This window comes from Rhinatrema bivittatum, chromosome 1 (genome assembly GCF_901001135.1).
Source record: "Rhinatrema bivittatum chromosome 1, aRhiBiv1.1, whole genome shotgun sequence".
Taxonomy (NCBI): domain Eukaryota; kingdom Metazoa; phylum Chordata; class Amphibia; order Gymnophiona; family Rhinatrematidae; genus Rhinatrema; species Rhinatrema bivittatum.
Genome location: NC_042615.1, coordinates 539,210,231 through 539,232,056, shown reverse-complemented (window position 1 = coordinate 539,232,056; position 21,826 = coordinate 539,210,231). Strand labels below are relative to the sequence as shown.

The 21,826-nt window shown below is 45.3% G+C and overlaps 1 protein-coding gene across 4 annotated transcripts in view; it reads right to left on the bottom strand.

Moving 5' to 3' along the window:
* The window catches only part of ECPAS (Ecm29 proteasome adaptor and scaffold), a 338,465-nt gene that overhangs the window by 180,822 nt on the left and 135,817 nt on the right, over positions 1–21,826 (bottom strand). For all 4 annotated transcript variants that reach the window (XM_029614666.1, XM_029614656.1, XM_029614672.1 and 1 more), the window contains exons 18-19: positions 16,689–16,905; positions 3,037–3,128 (exon numbers count right to left, since the gene is read on the bottom strand). In XM_029614666.1, the coding sequence (XP_029470526.1) occupies positions 3,037–3,128; positions 16,689–16,905 (309 nt within the window). The remainder of the gene's footprint in view (positions 1–3,036; positions 3,129–16,688; positions 16,906–21,826) is intronic.

Sequence of the window (21,826 nt, the reverse complement as noted above, 5' to 3'; positions counted from 1 at the left end):
TCTCCGAAGGGCACGGGCGCAATAGCGCCTATCTCCCGGAGTCTGTCCAGAGTCAGCTGCACCGCTCTTCTCTTGAGGTCCGAGCCACAGGGAGAAAAGATGAACCTTCCCTGCGGGGGGGGGCGGACAAATTCCAATGCGTAGCCGTGTTTTATGGTATCCAGGACCCCCTGGTCAGAGGTGATCCGCGCCCACTCCGCATAGAAATACGTTAGCCGGCCCCCAATCCTGGGGACAGGGGAGTGGGCGAGACTGGCATCATTGTGAAGACTTGGGTGAGGGATTCCCCAGTCCGGAGGTGGCGCGCGCGGGCCGACGTCCGCAAAAGGAGCGCGACCAGGGCTGAGACCTGGGGGCAGATGGCCGGGAGCCCGCCTGTCTGTATCCCCTGTAGCGCCGTTGCGCTCTGGCTCTGGTCCGAGAAGAAGAAAACGCTCTGGATGGTCGAAACCTATCCTCCGGCAGCCGATGAACAGCGTTCTCCCCCAGGGACTTGATGATCTGGTCCAAATCCTCCCCGAAGAGGAACTTGCCCCTGAAGGGAAGAGAGCCCAGACTGGACTTAGAGGACGTATCAGCCGCCCAGCTGCGTAGCCACAGTAGCCGTCGTGCTGCCACTACCGAAACCATGGATCTTGCGAGGACCCGAAAGAGGTCGTACGAGGCGTCCGCCCCATACGCCACTGCGGCTTCGTCGATCTGCCTGGGCAGCCTCATCGGCCGGCAGGACCTGAGATGTGAGGAGTTGTTGCACCCAAAGGAGACTAGGCCGCTGGGCAAGCGAACTGCACATCACCGCCCGCATACCCAGTGCGGAGACCGCGAAGACCCGCTTAAGGAAAACTTCCAACTTACGATCCTGTGTGTCCCGCAACGCCGCACCTCCCGTTACTGGGATAGTCGTCCTCTTCGTGACCGCCGACACTGTGGAGTCCACCTTTGGGACCTTGATGAGGTCCAGAAAATCTTCGGGGAGCGGGTACAGCTTTTCCATGGCCCGGCTGCTCTTCAGGGAAGCCTCCGGGGTGTCCCATTCCCTGGTGCGAAGTTGTAAAAACGAGTCATGAATGGGAAAGGCCCGAGCCCTCGGCCGGAGTGCCGCCAGGACTGGATCTCCCTTCTTTGAAGAAGTGACGACAGCGGGAGCTACTGGGGCAGGCAGGTCTGGTGGCGGGTCCAAATCTAATTCCTGAATGATCTGCGGGATGAGGTCGTCCAGCTCTTCCCTCTAGAAGAGGCGTAGGGTACGCGGATCATCCCCGTCCTGCGTGCCGTCCCCTTGTCCCCCATCCGAGAGGTCAGGTCCATGTCCCGCTGGGTCTGGCACCGCCCCCACTGCCGCGGACGCAGAGCGGACTCGGGTGGGAGGCCCCCGCTCCCGGAGGGTCGGGGGGGGGCCGGCGTCGAGGGCGACATCTGTGGGATCTTAGGAGGGGGGGGTCCCACAGGCGCTTCCAGCCCCTGCAGATAAGCGGTATGCATGAGCAGGATAAACTCCGGAGAGAACCCCGGCCTGCTCGGGTGCGCTTCGAGGAGCGGCGTGGTTCCTGCTCCCTGGCTCTGGGTGCTTGGTTCCTGCACCAAAATCGGGGGAGCACCCCCGCTTGTAGAATCCTCCCGGGATCCGTTCTCCCTCGTGGCCTGCGCCTCAGGGCGCTCAGAGTGTAAAATGGCCTCCGTTCCCGCCAAAAATGATGGAGTGGCCGGCCCGCGCCGCCCGGGCAAAAAAGAGAAATCAGTCAGGGACTGTGAGGTACCTTCCCCCCCGGGAAGGCATCGCGCGCAGATGCCCTCCCGGGAAATCCGGGACCCCTGGTCGCCACAGGCCGCACAGCATGACGGCCGCGGCATCGGGATCGCTGTGGGAGACAAAAAAACGGCTCCAAAAATGAGAAAAAGCCTCGGGGGGGCCACGCGCACAAAAGCGCCGCTGCGGGGGGGCCCGGTCGGCCCGCACTGCCCGCTGACCGAAAATAGAGGAGGGTGCCGCGGGGGGGCCTTCCCGGCCACACAACCCGCCCCAGACGTCTTTTCCTAAGCGCCGCAGCAGCCCATGAGGAGCTGCAAAATGGCCGCGGGTGAGGGAGTAAAAGCGAAGAGGCCGGCTCCACCGGCTTTCGCAGGCACCGGGGGCTGAGCTGTGAAGGGAAAAACTGTAAAGGAAAACCAACTTACCCCTGGCTGCAACGAGAAATAAACAGCAAGGCCGCAGAGAAGAGACAAGGAAGAGAAACCACTCCCCAGAAGTTGAAAGGCCCCTGCCTTACTATTCTTTTTTTTTTTTTTTTTTACTTAGTACAAAATTGATACAAACTTGATCCACAAGAAAAAGACAGCAACAAGCCAGATAATCAAGCAAGAAAATGAGAAAGAAGGAAAAAGAGGGGAAGCCTGATTCCCCTACTCGCATCTGCTGGAGTCAGAAGATACTGAACTCCTGCAGAGGGGGTAGTAGTATATATGGATATGCCCCCTCAAAGCTTGTGCTGACTCCATCTGCTGGATTGGGGACATAACCCACTGTCTGGACTGATCCAGGTACGTACAGGGAACAGGGTGATGTGCTCGTTCCTTCTGGTGTTGGTGAGAATACGAGCGACTGCATTCTGGAGCATTTGGAGGGGGGCAATGTGGATTTTGGGGAGGCCAAGTAGGAGTGAGTTGCAGTAGTCGACTTTTGAAAATATGGTTGCTTGGAGCACTGTTCTGAAATCATTGAAGTGGAAGAGGGGCTTTATTTTTTTTTCAGAGTTTGAAGCTTAAAGTAACAGTCTTTCATGGTAGTGGTAATGAATCTTTTAATGTAATGAATTTTTTATTGTTATCTCCGTTACAAAGTTTCAATGTTACGAAGTTTCAATGTAAAATAAGAAGCCTAATTCTTATAATTCTCTGTTACTCTGTAAACCAGTGTGATATGTCTGATTGAACCTTGGTATAGAAAAACAAATAAATAAATAATAAAATAAATGTTGTAATCTATTTTTCATTTACGAGAACAGAAAGTCAAATCCCTATGACATCGCTTCATCGTACCTTTAGCCAGTCTGTTTTGTCTACAAATCTGGCAGCAAGCTTCTGAGGATAAACCGAAACTGCTTCCAGAAGACAGTACATTACTGGCACACCTACAGGTGAGGGAAAAGATTACAATGAATTAAAACACAAGCAGCTATCAGGAGAAAAGAGTGTCAAAGACCTAAGCAAACAGCATCTTCTAAAGCTAAACTCTCCCTGGTGTGCCACAAATGAATCAGAAAAGAGATGTTCATCCTCAGGTCAGAGCTATGTACAGTTGAAATTTAAAAGAAATAGCATGATTTCCAAAAGCAGAGTTGATGGTATTAGTTGCGTGATGAGGAACTTAATAGGTGTACCATGTGAAGGCTACTATCATTCACCCAACTAGTGCTTGCCCATTTGTAAATAAGGGAGTATAATATACAAATGAGATTTTTCCATACTCCAGGAAATAACATGGTATGTCTTCCACACCCACTTTGTGTGTGTTCAGTAAAGTACAAAAATGTAACATCTGCTTAGACCAGCGGTTACATTTTGAGCACACACAGTAAGGCCTAAAAATGCATAGATTCATGTAAACATTCTGGGCTAACCAGTAATAGAGAAGGTTAACGGGATTTCCTCTCTCCCTTAATCTCCCCCCTCCATGACTCTACCCTCCAGGGTCAAATCCCAATCCCCCAATGTGAAAAGAAATCCTCCAGGGCAAACTCCCACTTGATCCTCTTATCCCTAATGTTAAAGGAAATGGCCCCTTCTTTGGTAAGCCTCTTCCCCCCACCCCCACCAAAGAATGAAAAAGCCATATTAGGATCAACCTTCCCTCCCAAAAATGAAACAATCCTCCTTCAGCAGGCTAGATCAGACTAACCACATACCCCTATCATTCTGGAGGTCCTAGAATTCTTCAGCAGTAACAGGGATTACAGAGGCCCATATCCCATAGTTATTAATACAAAGGAAACAGTTTATCAACCCCAAAATAGTGTTTGACCACTTTTAACCTACCAGAGGTGTAAAGTAACCTCTATATTGCCATCAGCTTCCAGGAACCAAGAAAAAATCATCAGCTCAGAGTGCTATGGTGGTTAAAAAGGCAAACAGAAAGCTAGGAATTATTAGGATGGAAATGGCAAATAAAACGGAGGATGTCATAATGCCTCAGTACCTCTCAATAGTTAGACCACACCTTGAATACTGTGTGCAATTCTGGTTGCCGCAACTCAAAAGAGATATAGTTGCATTGGTTAGGGCTATTCAGCTTGTAGAAGAGATGGCTGAGGGGGATATGATAGAGGTCTACAAAATGACTTAATGGGCAAGTGTGAAATGGCTATTTACTCTTTCGGATAAAGCAGAGTTGCTTACCTGTAACAACATGGAAAACTTATGTCAATGTTTCTAGAAACTTTGACTGGCACACTGAGCATGCCCAGCATGCCACTATCCACACGTCCACTCGGGGGGGGGGGGGGGGGGTGACGTCATCCTTTCAGAATGGGCGCTTGAGCCATTTGCTCCCCACACAATCCCTATCTTTTTCAATAAAAATGGCACAGCTCAAGTGAAACTGCATCAGACTAGTCGAAATCTGAGTGGATATGCGGAGGGATGACCAACCCGGGTGGGGGGGGGGGGGGGGGGAGAAGCTCGGTGGATCTAAAGCATTTCTCCTACGATTCTGGAGGATTGAGGTTCGTGGCCTTGAGTGAAACAATGGAGCCTGGAGAAAACGTCATGGCTGACGCAACTGCAAAGTCCTTGGAGAAGAAAGATTCTCTTAAGGCCCACGCCGAACCCACTAAAGAGGATTTTAAAATATAGTTTCAGGAAATCCAACGGGACATTAAGACTATAAAAGAGGATATGCAAGGAGCCATCACTGAATTCCACTCTGAACTGGTTGATTTTGGGAGACACATTGAAGATGATGAAGCAGCAATGGAGGATCAGAACTCTGAAGTTTCTCGTTTAAAAGCTGAGATTGTGGACTTCCAAAAAATCAACTCTGAGTTTGCTCTCAAAATGGAGGACCTCGAGAACAGATCTCGATGGTCCAATATTCGAATCAAAGGCCTTTGAAGACACTGGTCTGGTAGTCTGCAAAATCTGCCTGGCAGTTTTAAATTCAGGAGATGATATCGGTGAACACATGGATGAAGATATTATGTTAGATCGGGCACACAGTCTTAGGAGCTCCAAAGAAGAACATTCTGAGAGATATTATAGCCTGTGTTCACAGCTACTGTTTGAAAGAAAATTATTCAGCAGGTGAGCAAAATGGGCAAAATCTTCTAGGAAGGCCATAATATATCTTTATATAATGATCTAGCCACTACAACGCTAAAGAAGTGGAAAGACTTGCAGAATGTAACTTCATTCTTACGAAAGGAAAACATTCGCTATGGATGGCTTTTTCCATGCAGATCAGTGCTCACTATAAGCAGAGTCACAAAGATTTATATGGAGGCAGATGCAGTTCCGATCTTGGCTCCATTGGGATTCTCAGCACAGGCGCAGGCTGTCAACGTGCACAGGAAACCGGAGGCGGAGAGGCCCAAATGGCAATGGGTCGCAAGCATGGTTCACAATTCAGAAGCAACTCGACCGATCAACGCTCCCCACGTGAGGGAGTAGAGTGATGTCGTCTCAAGCTCCAAAAAGGATATAAATTATGCTTCTTGGGACAGAAATCCCTTTATTTTTCTTTTTTGAAAAAGTCTTAAATCCACTCAGCTGTATTTGAAAGGGCTGTTGTCTTTGTATTGTTTTGAAGGTTACTTATGGGGAATAAGGGGGAGGGCTCATTCCCTATAGCAGAGCTTTCCAAAGTGTGTGTCGGGACACATTAGTGTGTCGCCTGTAGTGTGGAGGTGTGTCGCCTGGTCCACAGGGCCGGCGGAAGCAGGGAACTATAGCAGGAAGATCGGCGGGCAGTGGTGGAGCTTACATCACCACGGCCCGAAGAAAAGGGTCACGTTCACTCCTCCTCCTTCCTGCCTGTGCAGCCCTGGAAGAAAAACGTTGCCGGAGCCGCGTGGGCAGGAAGGAGGAGGAGCATCTGCTGCGTACAGAAGAAGAGCAGCATTAATGGGCCGTTGCGGATCCCACGTCGCGACGGCCCGAGAAGAGGAGGAAACCCGATAGCAGGGCCACTGCGGATCCCACGTCGCGGCAGCCCGAGAAGAGGAGGAAACCCGATAGCAGGGCCGCTGCAGATCCCATGTCACGGCCAGGGAAGATCAGGGCCTCTGAAGAGCCCATCCTTCGGCAACCTGTGCAGAGGGACAGCATGTGCCAGTGAGAGCCTATGCTTGAGCAAGAGAGCATGTAGGAGTGAGAGAGCCTGTGTGTGTGAGAGTGAGACAGCATGTGCACGAGAGAGACAGTATGTATGTATGTATGAGAGAGAGGCATGTGAGAGTGAGAGCTGTGGATGTGTGAGATTGCATGTGAGTGAGAGCCTGTGTGTGTGAGAATGTGTGAGATAGCGTGTGAGAATGAGAACCTGATTGTGTGTTTGAGGGAAGACAGATGGAGAGAAAAGAAATAGAAAAAAAGACCCTGTAAAAGGAATTGGCAAAAAAACAAGAAAGGAAAGGTGGAAAAAAAAGCCTGTGACTAACCGATTAGAAAACTAAGATCAGACAGCAAAGGTAAAAAAAAAAATTACTTTTTAGTGATTGGCACATGTAATCTTTGGGAATGTGCAAGAGTAGCACTTTCTCTATGCCGACCTCACAATGTACGAGATCAGCATGGAGGAAGTGGAAGCCTGCAAATATTTATTATGAGATAGGTTGTGTTGTGAAACATTTTATTTATGTATATATTTAAGGAAACATACATAAATTGTTGAAATACATTTTGTTCGTTTAACTTTTAACTTCTGGTTTGCTGGCAGACTGAATTACTGTGTCACGAAATTATGTTTGTCTAAAAAGTGTGTCACCAACATGAAAAGTTTGGAAAGCTCTGCCCTATAGGGTGCACTGCTGTGGCGGTGGCAGAGTAAAGGAGGGAGGAAGAGAAGGGATTAAGATTTTAGATATGGGAAGTTTATTGGGGGGGGGGGGTTCATGGCGATATGGTATCTATTTAGAGTATTAAATCAGAATCATTTTTGGAAAATGTCTTATGTTTGGGAGATGTTGATACATAATTCTTAATGTCCAGGGATAACCTGAATGTAACAAATGGAGACTATTAGGTTTGTATCGCTAAATGTTAAAGTTTTGAATTCTCCTCTCAAAAGGAATGTCATGTTCAAGGAATTGCTCTCTCTGAAGGCAACAGTTACATTTATTCAAGAAACACATCTAAGAAAAAGAGATGAGTGATTACTATCGTCTCTACATTATAATCAAATCATTTTAGCTGCTAATATGCCAACCCACAAGTATACAGGGGTGGGAATTCTCATTTCTAAAGACTTACGGGTGCAGGTAGACCGTGTATCGTGATGAGGAGGGATGGTTTTTAATTGTGCATTTACTTCTTAACAAGGAACTTTATATCCTAGTTAATATCTACTGTCCCAACACATTCCAGAGAGCTATTTCAAAACTTGGATAAGGTCCTATTACAAACTAACAGTGGGAAGTTAATCATGGGGGTGATTTTAATTTGGTGTGCAATCCTCTAGTGGACTATTCCAAAGGGGGAGTGCATTATTCTGCATAAGACAGGAGTACCCTCAATAGAATCATGATTAAATGGAATTTGATTGATGTATGGAGGGATAGGCACCCTGCAGGGAGGGATTATTATTTTTATTCGAGACCCCCATGAAATATATACTAGAATTGACTTTTTTCTGGTTGACAGATCTCTAATTACGCATACAAGAGGGTCTGGGATAGGGAACATCTCGTGGTGTGACCACACTCCAGTTTGGTGGGACATCTCTGGAGGTCCCTTAGATAGTGGAAGAAAGTTTTGGAAATTAAATGACTCCCTATTAAAAGATCGTGATATAGAATTGCAAGTAAACGCGGTGATCTCAGAGTATCTACATTTCAACAAAATCACCGGAAATGAATCCAGCAGTACTGTGGGACTGCTTAAAAGCAATGGTGAGGGGGGAGATTGAGCTCTTTGGCTTCCTATAAAAAAAGGGAGAAAGATTGACAATGCCAATTATTGAAAGCAGTTGAAGAAATTAGAATTGGCTCATAAATGAAAATCTTCTCCCAGGTTATTGCAGGAATTAAAGAGACATACGCTATAAATTACATCTACTGGAAGCAGAGGAGACTGTTTAAAATGGGCCTTATAAAGCAAACCCATTATGAGCATGGCAACAAGGCCAGCAAATTATTGGCCCACGCCTTAGAAACAGGAATGGATCAATGAATACGGAAGGGGAAAGAATATGAGCAGTTCAATCAGTTTTTGCTGAACTGTATGCTAGAGATCCTACAATTCCCGAGACAGATATAATAAATGTCCTGTCTGAAGTCCAGCTTCCATGTCTAGATTCAGAATTGGGGGAGAGATTAGGAAAACTTGTTACCGCGGCTGAAGTCCTGGAAGCCATTGTGGAATTAAAATCTTTAAAGAGGCTTTGGCAGGCCCCCTGGTCAAAATGTATAATTTTCTTAGAATGGATGGGTATTTACTGCCCACCTCAAAACATGGCTAGAATAACCATACTTCCCAAACCTGGGAAAGACTGGACATTGTGTAGTTCCTATACATCCCTCAAAGGACCCCAATGGTGCCATGGGTCACAACAGCTCATCCTCCTCGGAGAAAACCATGATGGGAATCATCCCGGATGGAGGCGGTACTGAATGATCCCCGGGCACTAGCAGCTGCTGCGTCGGCAAGACACTGAGGGGGACATCAAGATGCTCCCAGCAGCGGCGCCAATATCACAGGTGCCTGCTCACCAGTGGAGCTGGCGGTGTGATGCCCTGCAGGGCTCAGATCACCGCCAGCTGCACTCTGTGGTCCAGCACCTCTTGAAAATCCGCTGAAGACAGAATGGATGGAGGAGGAAGAGGAAGAGAAGGCATCACCGGACCTCCCTTGGAGCCCCAAGGGAGATCAGTGCCCAGCACCGGTATCAGTGGGGGAATGCCTTGGACTCCCGGGTTCGATGGAGGTTAATGCCTCCTCTCCACAGGGTCGCTTCGGGGTCAGCAAAGCAACCACCGGTGCCAAGCTGAGCCCAGCGCCGTGAGACAACAGCAACCAGTAGCGATGCTTCCGGGATTTCCCTCTATGCTTGGCCTGGTCTTTCCCGGAGCAGAGGAAGATGGAGATGATCCTGATATCCTGGAGAGGGACAACCTATCACTGGCACCTCTCTCCCAGGAGAGCCCCGGTGGGGGAGTGGACAGTGAAGGTTCCGTGTCCATGGGTTCCCCGCAGGCCTTCGGCGTCGACACCCCCAATGCCAGAGTTGATGGATCAGTTTTTTGTACCCAAAATTTTTCTCCATCTTGCCCAGATTGGCCCAATAGCCTTTGGGGGTCATTTGACCGCAAAAACAATACCCTCTGACAACATGCGTGCCCCCAGCAGAGGATACAGAACTTGTGCAGATCCATGGGCACAGGGGGCATCAAAGAAAACCGGACGCCGCCATAAAAAAAAAAAAAAAAAAAAGAGCCGTGAGCGATCGATTACCAGCGGCCACAGACGAGTGACACTGCCAGGAATCAACCGTGAGGAAGGAAGAAAGGAAGGAAGGAGAAAAAAAAAACCAACTTACTGCGCCGCCCTACTGAGGGACCAACTGGGAGGAAGAGAGTTCCCGGTGCAGGAAGTCTGTAATTGACCGGGAAATAATGAAAAAAACCACTATGAAAAAGCAGAGCTCCACAACCTTGAGACGAAAGCTTCGCGGAAAAAAACAAGACTGAAGAGGGACCTCACGTGGACGTGCGGATAGAGGCAAGCTGAGCATGCTCAGTGTGCCAGTCAAAGTCTCCCATGTGTGAGGACTACCATCCTGCTTGTCCTAGGAGAATACAAGGACTAGGGGGCACTCCTTGAAGTTAGCGAGTAGCACATTTAAAACAAAATCAGAGAAAATTATTTTTCCCTCAGTGCAGAATTAAGCTCTGGAGCTTGTTGCCAAAGGATGTGGTTAAGGCAGCTAGTGTAGCTGCATTTAAAAAAGGTTTGAATAAATTCCTGGTGGAGAAGTCCATAAACTACTATTAATCTGTTAGGAATAGACACTATATGTTGCCAACATTAGTAGCATGGGATCTATTTAATGTCTGTTTACTTACCAGGTACTTGTGACTCGGATTGGTCACTGTTGGAGACAGAATACTGGGCTTGATGAACCCTTGGTCTGATCCAGTATGGCATACCTTATGTTTTTATGAGCTTGTTTTAATTAAGCACAACTTTAACAGGTGGATTTAAAAACACATTTCCTACAAATATTTGAAGAGTGCGTCAGTAGAAGGAGGATATGCAGAGGTGGGGGTTACAAGAAAAAAATATGAATATGTGAAGAGCGATGAGAAAAAAAAGCAAAACTGCTGAGAAAATCCTTTTGCTTGGTATTCACTGAAGAAAGGATTGAAAAAGAACCACAGATTGTTGAAAGGGTTATGTATAGTAGTAGGGTAGAAGCTGCACCATTTACAGAAGCAAGGTTTGCACAGTGCTAACAAAACTGCAAGTGAACAAGTTACATCTTAGGCCAGGAGTGGGCAACAAATCAGTCAGGGGCGGCATATTCAAAGCGCGTTCAGTGCTCGATGCCAGATAAGTAGGACTTAACCAGCTATCTACCTGGCTGCTTGAATATCCGCTAGAGCGCCACATAAAAAGTGGGTGAGCAGATCAAGGCAGTGCTACTAATTAGGTTAACTTAACCAGATAAGTAGTGATATTTGCTCTTATCTGGTTAAGTTAATCAGATAAGTTAGACCTGCCACAGAACTGGTCTAACTTAGCCAGTTATAACTTATCCTGTTAAGTATTGATTTGCGTGTGAAAATTCAGTGACATAGCCATGCTGCTGAATATTCCTTGTAACTTAGCTGGATGTGTTATATCCGGTTAAATTACTTAGCCAGATATGGCTGAATATCGAGCCCCAGGTTTTCAAGATATTCTAATGAATATGCATGAGAGTCGCATGTACACTGCTGCAGCTACGTGTACATCTATTTGATGCATATTCATTAGGTTTATCCTAAAAACCAGACCGTTGGTAGCCCTTGAGGACCAGACTTGTTCACCCCTGTCCTAGGATATTAAGAGAGCTCAGAGGGTCTAGCAGGTCCACTGAAGGATCTGTTGAATAGATCTTTGGAGTAGGGAGTGGTTCAGTGAGACTTGAGAAGGGTGGATATCTTTTTTGAGATGCAGCGACCAGAATTGTACACAGTAATCAAGGTGCGGTCTCACCATGGAGCAATACACGAGGCATTATGACATTTTCCGTTTTATTCACCATCCACTTTTCTAATAATTCCCAACATTCTGTTTGCTTTTGTGACTGCCGCAGCACACTGAACCAACGATTTCAATGTGTTATCCACTATGACGCCTAGATCTCCTTCTTGGGTGGTAGCTCCTAATATGGAACCTAACATTGTGTAACTATAGTATGGGTTATTTTTTCCTATATGCATCACCTTGCACTTATCATATTAAATTTCATCTGCCATTTGGATGCCCAATTTTCCAGTCTCACAAGGTCTTCCTGCAATTTATCACAATCTGCTTGTGATTTAACTACTCTGAATAATTTTGTATCATCTGCAAATTTGATTTATTTGATTAGGTGACTAGATAATTGGATCAAGGGCATTTGCTGGATATGGTTTGCTTGGATTTCAGGAAAGCTTCTGATGCTGTCCCACACAGGAAGCTCAAATAAACCGAGCAGCCTGGAGGTGGGCCTCAAGATGGTGAACAGCATTAGAAACTGGTTGAGTGACAGCGGGTAGAGGTAAAGGGAATTCACTCTCAGCAGAGACGTGATTAATGGAGTGTCTCAGGGATTAGTCCTGGGGCCAATTCTGTTCAATGTCTTTGTAAGCGATATTGTGGAGGGGTTTGTGACACCGAAAGCAATCTTGGGCTGACTAGAGAACAGACTCAGGCTAGACTCTGGCTGTTCTATTTTTTTTTTTTTTTTTTTTAAATTAAGGACAAGAAAACAAAACAGAAGCAGCTCTGCTTACCTTCGCAGTTCACACAATAAAGGCAGCAACATAACTTATAGTTCAGCAGTATTAGCCTTCCCTAGGGTTCCTTCTCTTCCCTGGGCTTCTGTATTCTCCTCAGGCCTAGCTTCTTATTTCCTTTTAAAGTGAACTCTCTCAGAGCGGAACTCCCTTCCTGTCTGTGGCTTAAGGTGACCGGGCTTTTAAGGAGGGTTTAACATCCACTCCTTTACAGGGTTAGACGGGCAAGTTTGCAACTTTTAGTGTCATCTACGAAAATGCAATAGAGCAGACACACCCAAGGGAGTAGACAAAATGAAAAGTGATCTTAAAAAAAAAAAAAGACTGCAGCCTGGTCAAGTGCTTGGGAAGTGGAGATTCAATGCATAAAGGTGCAGAATCATGCATTTACGGTACAGAAATCCAAGGGAGTGGTGCACGATGCAGGGTGAGAAACCGATGTGCACCAACTAGGAAAGACACCTCAAGTTGATTGTATCCAATTCGTCAAGGTAGTGTAACAGTGTTGTAAAGTAGTGGCCAGCCAGAGGAATGCTAGGGTGCAGAGATAAAGGCATAACCAGCAGACAAATAAAAAAAAAGGTTAAAAAAATTCCCTTGCGCAGGTTGTTGGTAAGACCTTTCCTAGAGTATTGCATCCAGTTCAGGAAACTTCCTCCAAAAGGATATATACAGGCTAGAGGTGATCCAGAGAAAGGCTACGAAAATAGTGCAGAGTCTGCACCAAGAGCCATATGACAGGGGTAGCCAACTCCAGTCCTTAACCATAAACAGGCCTGGTTTTCAGGATATCCACAATGAATATACATGAGACATGTTTGTGGCTCCTGAGGAGCAGAGTTGGTCATGCCTGCTGTATGATGAAAGACATAAGGATCTAAATGTATAAACTCAGTCCGAGGACCACAACCCAGCCAAGCTTTCAGGACTTCCACAATGAATTTGAATGAAATTTATTTGCATGTACTACCTCCACTGTATGCAAATAGATCTCATGAATATTCATTGTAGAAAGCCTAACGATCCCACTGGGTTACAGCCCTCGAGGACACAGTTTGGGAACCCCTACCTAGAGGAGAGGAGAGATGGGGAGACATGAGAGAGATTCAAATACCTAAAAGATAACACTTTTTCAGAGAAAGAATGGTAGGAGGTTCCATGTGGATAACCTGAGGCGCAATTATCAGAAAATATTTCTATATGAAAAGTGTGGTGGTTGCATGGAATGGACTCTTAGAGGTAGTAGAGACAAAAGTGGTAACATAATTCAAAAAAGCATGTGAAAAACAGAGGAGCCCTACTGGCAATAAGGTGAAGGGAAAATTGAGATGGGCTGGGGTCTACATAAAGGGTAGAACTGGGCAGATTAGATGGGCAAATGATCCTCATTTATTATCATATTGTATGACCGTGTCGAAATATTGTTTGGAGGTTGCAGAATTGCAAACAGACCAGCCTTCATTCACTCATGAACAGAAGGGAGAGAAAATAAAGATAAAACAAAAGGCAGAGAATGGAAGCACAACCCAGGAATGCTGCAGACTATAAAGGTAGCTGGGTTGATGCCAAAGGCTACAATTCTTCAGACACTAACTGGGTCGTGCCAGCAGGTTGATCGTGGCCAGATGCTGTCCATGTGAACCTAGACCAGATGTTAGTTTTGGTAACCGTTTAGAAAGTTTGGTATAAAGACATGGGGACTGAGTGTGGGATTAAGTATGAAATCTTATATGTTAATCTAACCAAAATGGTACAAAAGCAGGAGATCACTTGCATATAATGATGGTTAGAACCTTAAACAGTAGTGGTAACGACTGCATTAAACTTCTAAGAAGGAACTGAGGTGATCTGCACAGAGCAGCTCTTACAACCTTAAACAGCAGTAGATATGGCTGCACCAGGCTTCTAAGAAAGCTGGGGCAACCTGTAATGAGCGATTCTAGTCAAAAGGATGAATAAAAATGAGCACAGCAAGGCCAAACGGTTTGGTGGCAGAGAGTGTATTACAAAACTTGGCATGACGACATGGACCTAGATATTAAATATTGGTCTTGAAAGAATCTAAGAAGAAGATAAAAGTCTGAAATGGACAGCACTGTGGAAAATTTTGAACATGGTTGGAACAGATTTGGAAGGGGCCGATAGGTGGAAGACATGGTTAGAGTGGGAGGAGCAGCTGATGAATGGTTTGTGTATGGGAATTTTAAGTCCTACCCAGGATGGTAGAAAAATTCAACTGGGCAGACAGATAAAGACCAATTGGCTCATCCAAATCATTACTGACAGAGAGGAAAAGTTACCTCAGTACTCAATGAACTTAGCCAGGTAAAGTTATCCAGAATAAATAAATTTAAAAAAAAGAAAAACCACACACACTTATGGGGACAACTTTAGGACTGTGATTTTTCTGACCAGATTTACTCTTAGGTTTATCTTGCTTGTGCTAAATATTGGCACTAGCTGAATACATTTTATCTACACTCACAAAATGTCCCCTGCCTTTTTACTTGGCTACATTTTAGCCAAGCCAGCCAAAACTGCACCACGGAGGGGCAAACCCTTTGAATATAGACTTCTGCATTATTACATAGCTCTTAACTAGGACATCATATAGAAACTAAGAGGTCTTCTTGAATGGAGATCTTTACCACAGTAACGCACTCTAGTGCTCAGTTAAAAGAGGAAATCTCGGTGAGTTCCCACTGGTTCCACGGAGGCCAGCATGTTATCTGCCTCACGGGAAACTTTGCTGTTATTGGTAGTCACATTTAGTGCCATGCCGTGCAGCAGACAATAAAAATGGTTCAAGTCTCAAATTCAGATCTAACCATCCTAAAGCTCTCAAAAAGTTTTATCCCACAGCAACAGCACATAAAAAAAAAGTGATTTTAACCGGCAAAAAGTGAAGATAATAGATACTACAAAAGATGGACAAGGACAATCCACAGGCCTCACTTCTTCAGACACTAAGCTTATCATCAGGGCAGGCCCTTTAATCAGGCAAACTGGGCAGTCACCTAGAGCACCAAAATTTGGGGGCTGGCGAAAATCCCAGAAACCTCGGGGTGCTGCTTGCCACTTAACGAAGGCACTAGCATGGCACTAACCAGACACTTTTAAATGGAACTCTGGATTGAGCTAACAAAAAAGGGTCACCATCTGCTCATCCACCTCATACTAGGGTGATGGTCCCATCAGGACCTAACAACCCCCTGGGAGGACTAGGAAAATCTTTTCTATTTCTTTTTTTTTTTTTTTCTCAGACTGCAGGTTTTACACCATCTACCATCTGCTGGAGACAGAGAAATACTGAGGGACTGCAGGTGGCACATTAGGTTATGTAGCAGTGTCAGTAAAAATTCTCTGTCTCCATCTGCTGGCAGGAATGCAAAACCCAGGATCTGGATAGATTTGGATACGTACAGGAATGTTTAACATTTTAAGCAACTGGCAATCGTAAAAATGAAAATTACTGCCCATAACATGTATGAATTGCCAGACAACAGAGAGCAATCAGCAGAAGTCCTAGCCCCCATCTTGTCTTATTGAAGGTTTTCATCTCAGCTCTACTCTTATGGTCTTGTACCTGTGCCTCAGGATGAAAGCCTCTGTACCTTTCATGTCCTGTTTTTTCATTCAATTTCTTCTTCCGGCACATTAATGTTACTCTAAACTTGTCTTAATTCTTCACCAAAAACAGCATTCTAATGGGATAAATCCACAAATATCAATCTGTTCAAACTTACTGAACTAAGGAACAGCGTGCCCTCTATAGCCACCCATAACACCAACAGGTAACAGTTTTTAAACACACATCACCAAAAGAGCAGGCTAGCCAAGAAGAAAAAGAAAAAAAAAAAGCTTTCTATCAAAGTTTGCCTGTTTCAAAATGACTACCTAATCCTTACACAACAGAACTGCCTGTTAATGTTACTCTGTAGAAAAAATACCCATTTTGGCATTGGTTCTGCAGGGGTCATTTTGATGAAAGTCTTGGGTGACACTCGCAAAAAACACAAGTACAGGAAAAGCACCATTATTTGCCGCCTATTTGCCACTTTACCAATACCCCTTTAATCAGTATCTTGCTCAGACAGCACCATCAGTAGGGGGCAGGGGGGAACATTAGGGGCGAGATTGGATTAGGTATAAAAATATCTTCTTTATTTTGTCTACTCCAGCCTCCTCTCATTTTCCCTTAAAGGTACAGCATTGGGGGGGGGGGGAATGATAGGGAGAGGGGACCCGGATTAGGGGAACAGAAAAGTTCTTTTCTGCTCTGTCCATGCCAGCCTTGCCCCGCTCCCCTCCTGTTCTCTGCATGCTGCTGCCTGGAAGAGGAGGGGCTGAATCAGGAAGCATAGGGCTCTCAGGTAACTGGCATATTTGATTAACCTGCACACCCCTATTCCCCATGGATGCCAGGTAAGAGTTTTTAACTGTATGTCCTTTCCATTTCTGACATGTGTACAGGTTGCACGGCCTCTGCAGCCTCACCTCCAACAGCAGAGAGCAGCTGCTGGAGAAGACCAACGTAGATCAGCACTGGGTTGGTTTCTCCGCTCTTGGCCGAGGAGGATATGAAGCTGCCAGACATCAAGTTCCTGATGTAGCGGCCAATGGCAGGGGCGTGATCCTGCATGTCAGCAAGATTCTGCGAGGTGGGCACCGCTCCCGCACTGTGAGCCAAGCACATCCGTAGGTACAAGACGATCTGAGACAAGACAACAGAGACAAGGGCGGCTCAGGTTATTGCCATGAAATGCAGAGCTTGCTCTGCTGTTTTTAAAACAAGTTGGAGGGATTGGAGAAGATGAATTGCTAGGTGAAAACACTAATTTACATGCCTTTTCCTAATTCAAGAAAATGGCAGATTTCCCCACTTTGATCATATCAAAAAGAACAGTTTTCCTCCAGGTTAGTGCTCGTACCTAGGAAGAGTAATTTTCATAAGTTATTTCCCAGTGTAAATGGTTATTACATGGATAAAATGGTCATTTGAAAATTGCCCACACTGTATACATGTGGAAGTAAGCACGTACTTTTACAATGCATACTGTTACTTTCAGTGGAGTGGAGGCATTCCCAGAGCGGGCTCAGGTCGGGGAGAACACAATGCACGTAGTTTTGGATTTTCAGAACGCCACACGTTTTGGTCGTAAAAATATCCATGGAAAAAGGAGGTGCAAACTTCTGCGGATACTTTCCTTTTTGGTAATTTGCCCAAGGAAAACGTATACATGAACTTCCCCTTTGAGAACTGGTGTAAAATACAGTGATAGAAGTATCCACAGATTTTGCATATACCTATCAAGTTTTGGAAATTGCAGCTCACTAGAAAAATCTTTTAAGAATTGGCTGAGTTTCCACCCATTTATTATAAAGAGAGGCCAAAAGCTCACACCAAGAAAGAAAGCTGTAAAGCTATAAGCACTTGTACAAATATACTGACCTCTTACCCCTACAATCAAACATGGAGGCTTGCACATATTCCAAACACACACTTCAGAAGTGAGGGACTGACATAAAAACATATTCAAATACCAATTTGGTTTTCCACATTTAAGGAGAAATTTAGTCTTACCTGCTGTTTTTCTTTACCTCGAATCCTGCCAGACCAGTACAGACCGCTAGGTTTATGATCTCCTCCCAGCAGAGAGAGACAAATTAGTTTGCTAACATCACCCTACAGAGGGTCCCGTGTTGTTAACCTGCCAATATTCTTTTAATTAAGTCCATATATACCCTCCTCGATTCCTCCATTATCAGGGAGCTTCCAAACAGACAACTGGTGCTGAAGTTCCCCAATCTGGGGAATAACCAAATCATAACCAGGCTCAAATAAGGCCACAAACTGAACATTATAAAGATTGAAATAACACAGCAAATCCGAAGACTGAGAAAAGAAAGCAAAAACACAGCAGTCTGAGAGGATCCAGGACTGGTCTAGCAGGATTCAAGGAAAGGAAAATTTTGCTAGACCAGTCCAAACAACTGGGATGTTTCCCATCTCTCAAACTGGGTGGGAAACTGCTAGCTTTCAAAAATCACCAAAACCAAATGCAGAGTCCTTTTTGGCATGAACCTTGAGGGTAATACTTCATGAAGGATGCAAGGACATCCAAGTGGTCACCCTGCAAATCTCCTCCAGAGACATAACCGAAATTCTGCCCCAGACAAGGCCTTTGCCCTGACTGAATATACCAAAAGATCTTTGGGTAGCAAAGTCATTAGCAAACTATGCTGCCCCAATGCCCTCTCCCTTTCACAGACCATGAAAAAGGATAAATAAATGTTCCGAACTTCTAAAGGAAGTAGTAATCTTTGGATAAAATAAGATAACCCTGTGAACGTCCAACTGATGGGGCTCCTTAGACCTCTTCAAAGAGAAATCACTTGGAAAGGATAGAAAGAAAACTGAGATTTAATTGCAAAACTCCCTTGGGAAAAAGTGATGGCACCATGAGGATCAACACTGCCACTTTTGTAAACCTCAAAAAAGGCTTTTACAAGAGAGGGCCTGCAATGCATCTGACAGAGCAGATTGTAACTAGAAAGATTGTTTAAGGCAGCAAATCCTTAACTTATGCTCCTTTGAGAGGCTCGAAGGGATAGCCTCTGAAGGCCCTTAAGACCAAATTCAGATTCCAAGAGTGTACCACCTCCCTCCTGGGGGACAGATATGCTTCACTCCTCTTAAGAGCTGCAAAATATCCAAATGTGCCTCCATGGAGGTGCTTTGAATATGCCTCACTATAGCAGGCTAGTGCAGCAACTTGAGCCTTGAGGGAATTAAGCACTAGACCCTTCGAGCCTCTCCTGCAAGAAGGTCAAAATTGTTGCCACAGACACCTTATAAAAAAAGGGACGCAGCAGATCTCAAATATTCTCCATACCCTAATTTATGCTAGAGAAGTAAAGCACTTTCAGGCCTGCAATAGAGTAATGCCTCCCTGATAGCCCTTCATCAAACAAGCACTCTCAAGACCAATACCAGAAGACAAAATGGAGACAAACACCTGAGCACTTCCAGACTCCTGCTCTGGAGAAGCCAAAAGATCTTTTCCAACTTAACTCTCATCAGGTCTATATACCACAGATGCCTAGGCCAATCAGGTGTCATCTGCACGACCATATTCCGATAGCCAGATATCTTCTACAGAACGTGACTCACTAAGGGGCACAAAGAGAAGACAAAGAAGCCTTCAATAAAGCTACAGTTGTGTCATGCATTCAGCCCCACTGAGCCCTTCTTTCCTTTGTCTGAAAAATCTTTTGGTTTTAGTATTCTTTCCAGTGGCCATCAGATCCATGAATGGCTTTCCATTCCTTTCTACAAATTAGGGAGAAGGTTGCCTCTTGAATTCAAGATATGCCAACTCAGAAGATCAACTTGAACATTCTTCAAACCATTATATGAGCTAAGAACATATGCACATACTTTTCCATCTACTTCAGGAGTAGATTCACTTTCCTGGCCACCTGAGGACTTCTGGTTCCATTATGATTTATATATGCTACAGTTGCTCATAGTCTGAAAGAATTTGTACAGCCTACCTCTGCAAAGCTGAGGTGAACTCCACCAAGGCCTGTCTTATGGCATTTGCTTCCAAACGACTGATGATCAAATAAATGGGTCTCCAGGACAACTCCAAAATCCCCTACACTACTTGCTCTCCACAGTGCATGCCCCAACTGAACAGACTGGCATTACTCTCTAGGTCTATTTCCAGATTGTTCATCACTAGTGACAAGGCAAACCTGGTCCAAGCCTCTGCTGGAAAGGGAAGCCTTGGGGAGTAGACCGAAAAATGAGTCAACCACTGTGACAAAAGCGATCTGTGCAAAGGCTGCATGTGAGCTCTTGCTCAGGGTACCTGGTTCAGGGCTTCTGCCATAGACCCTACCACTTACAGGGATTCTGAGCCGATAAGGGAAGCCTCACTTGATCCTGAAGTTTCTGTATCCTTTCTGCTGTCATGTGCTCTTGACCAATCTTCGTACTGAAGCAGCTATTAGGAACTCCAAATACTGGTCTTGGCAAAATTCAACACCCAGCCGAACTCCTGCAGCAGATATACCACTCTGGCAGAGGAGACTCAACAGTCCACCTATTTCTTTGCCCAAAATCAGTCAATCGTCCAAGTACAGATGAACAAATATACCCTCTGAATGAAGAGCTACTGCCACTACTATCATGACTTTCGCGAAGGTCCTTGGTATTGTGGCCAATCCAAAGGGCAGCATCCAGTACTGAAGTACCCTTCTAGGTTAGTAAACTGTGAAAACTCTGATGATCCCTTTTGATGGGAATAAGGCCTCTGTTAGATTCAAAGAGGGCAAAAATTATCACTGTCTCACCACTACCATGACCAACCTTATAATCTCAATTTGGAAGCTGAGAACTCTTAGTATCTTGACTTGCTTCAGATCCAAAATGGAACAAAAAGGTACCTTCCTTCTTGGAGACCACAAAGTAAAATAAATGCCTCTCTTGTCCCCAGTTTTACAAGGGCACCGGATCTACTGGCCCTATCTAATGGAAGCGATTCAGAGTAGTTTGGGCTGCTGCTCTCTTCTGAAGGCAGATATAGAGGGATACAAAGGCATCAAATAGGATGTACAAATTCCAATGCATATCCATCTTTCACAACTTTCAGGACCAACGAATTCAAGGTAATCTGAATTCACCTCCATTAAACAGCACTAGGCAACTTATCTGAAGAATGGATCCCCAACCTTCAATGGGTGTTACGGGAGCATTCCAATCTCTATTGTCTTTTCTGTTGCCAGAAAGGACTTAGTCATTACAAAGAGGCAATTCCATTGGTTTCCCAAGGCCTAACCAGGGTGATAATAGCTGGATGCCTAGAAAACGTCTAACCAGGGAAGCCTGAACAACAAACTCAGACCTGTCCTCCAGCAATCTGGGAAGCTTAGACTTTCCCAAATCTATAGCAATCTTCTCTAGATCCTTTCCAAAGAAGAATTTCTCCTTAAAACAGAAGCTGGGTGAGGTAAGCCTTGGAGGATTAATCAGCTGCCCAATTCCTAGTCAAAGCAACCAACGAGCTGTCACTATCATGACTATGCTTCGAGCCAAAGTCTAAATCAGGTTATAAGAGGATCCATTAGAAAAACCATGCCCACTTCTAGGAGTGGCAGCTATTCCAAAGTTGTATCCAAATCACCCAGAACTCTATTCTGAACCTGCTAGGCCCAACACAGGTATGCTCTACCCAAATATCCACTGCAAGCCACAGCTTGCAGAGCTAAACCCAAGATCTCAGTCTTCCAATCTTGAGTATCCTGGAACTCTGTTCCCCCTTTGATGTCCTTGGACAGTACTAAATCCACTCACAAAATACTTAGCTTTTCCTTTTCTTTCACCTGTAAAGGGTACAGCTTTGCCATCACTCTTCTGACCTTCAGATTAGAATCTGGAGAATCCCACTCCACAGTGACCAACTCCTTAAGCACCTAATGCAAGGAGAAGGGTTTCACAGGCTTTCACAAACCTGCCATAATAGGATCCCCTGCGTCTTGCTGTCATCTGACTAATCAGATGTTATGCTCATTGCTCCAAAAGCCAGGGCTATCAACATGGCAACTGTTTCCTCCTAAAGAGAAAATCA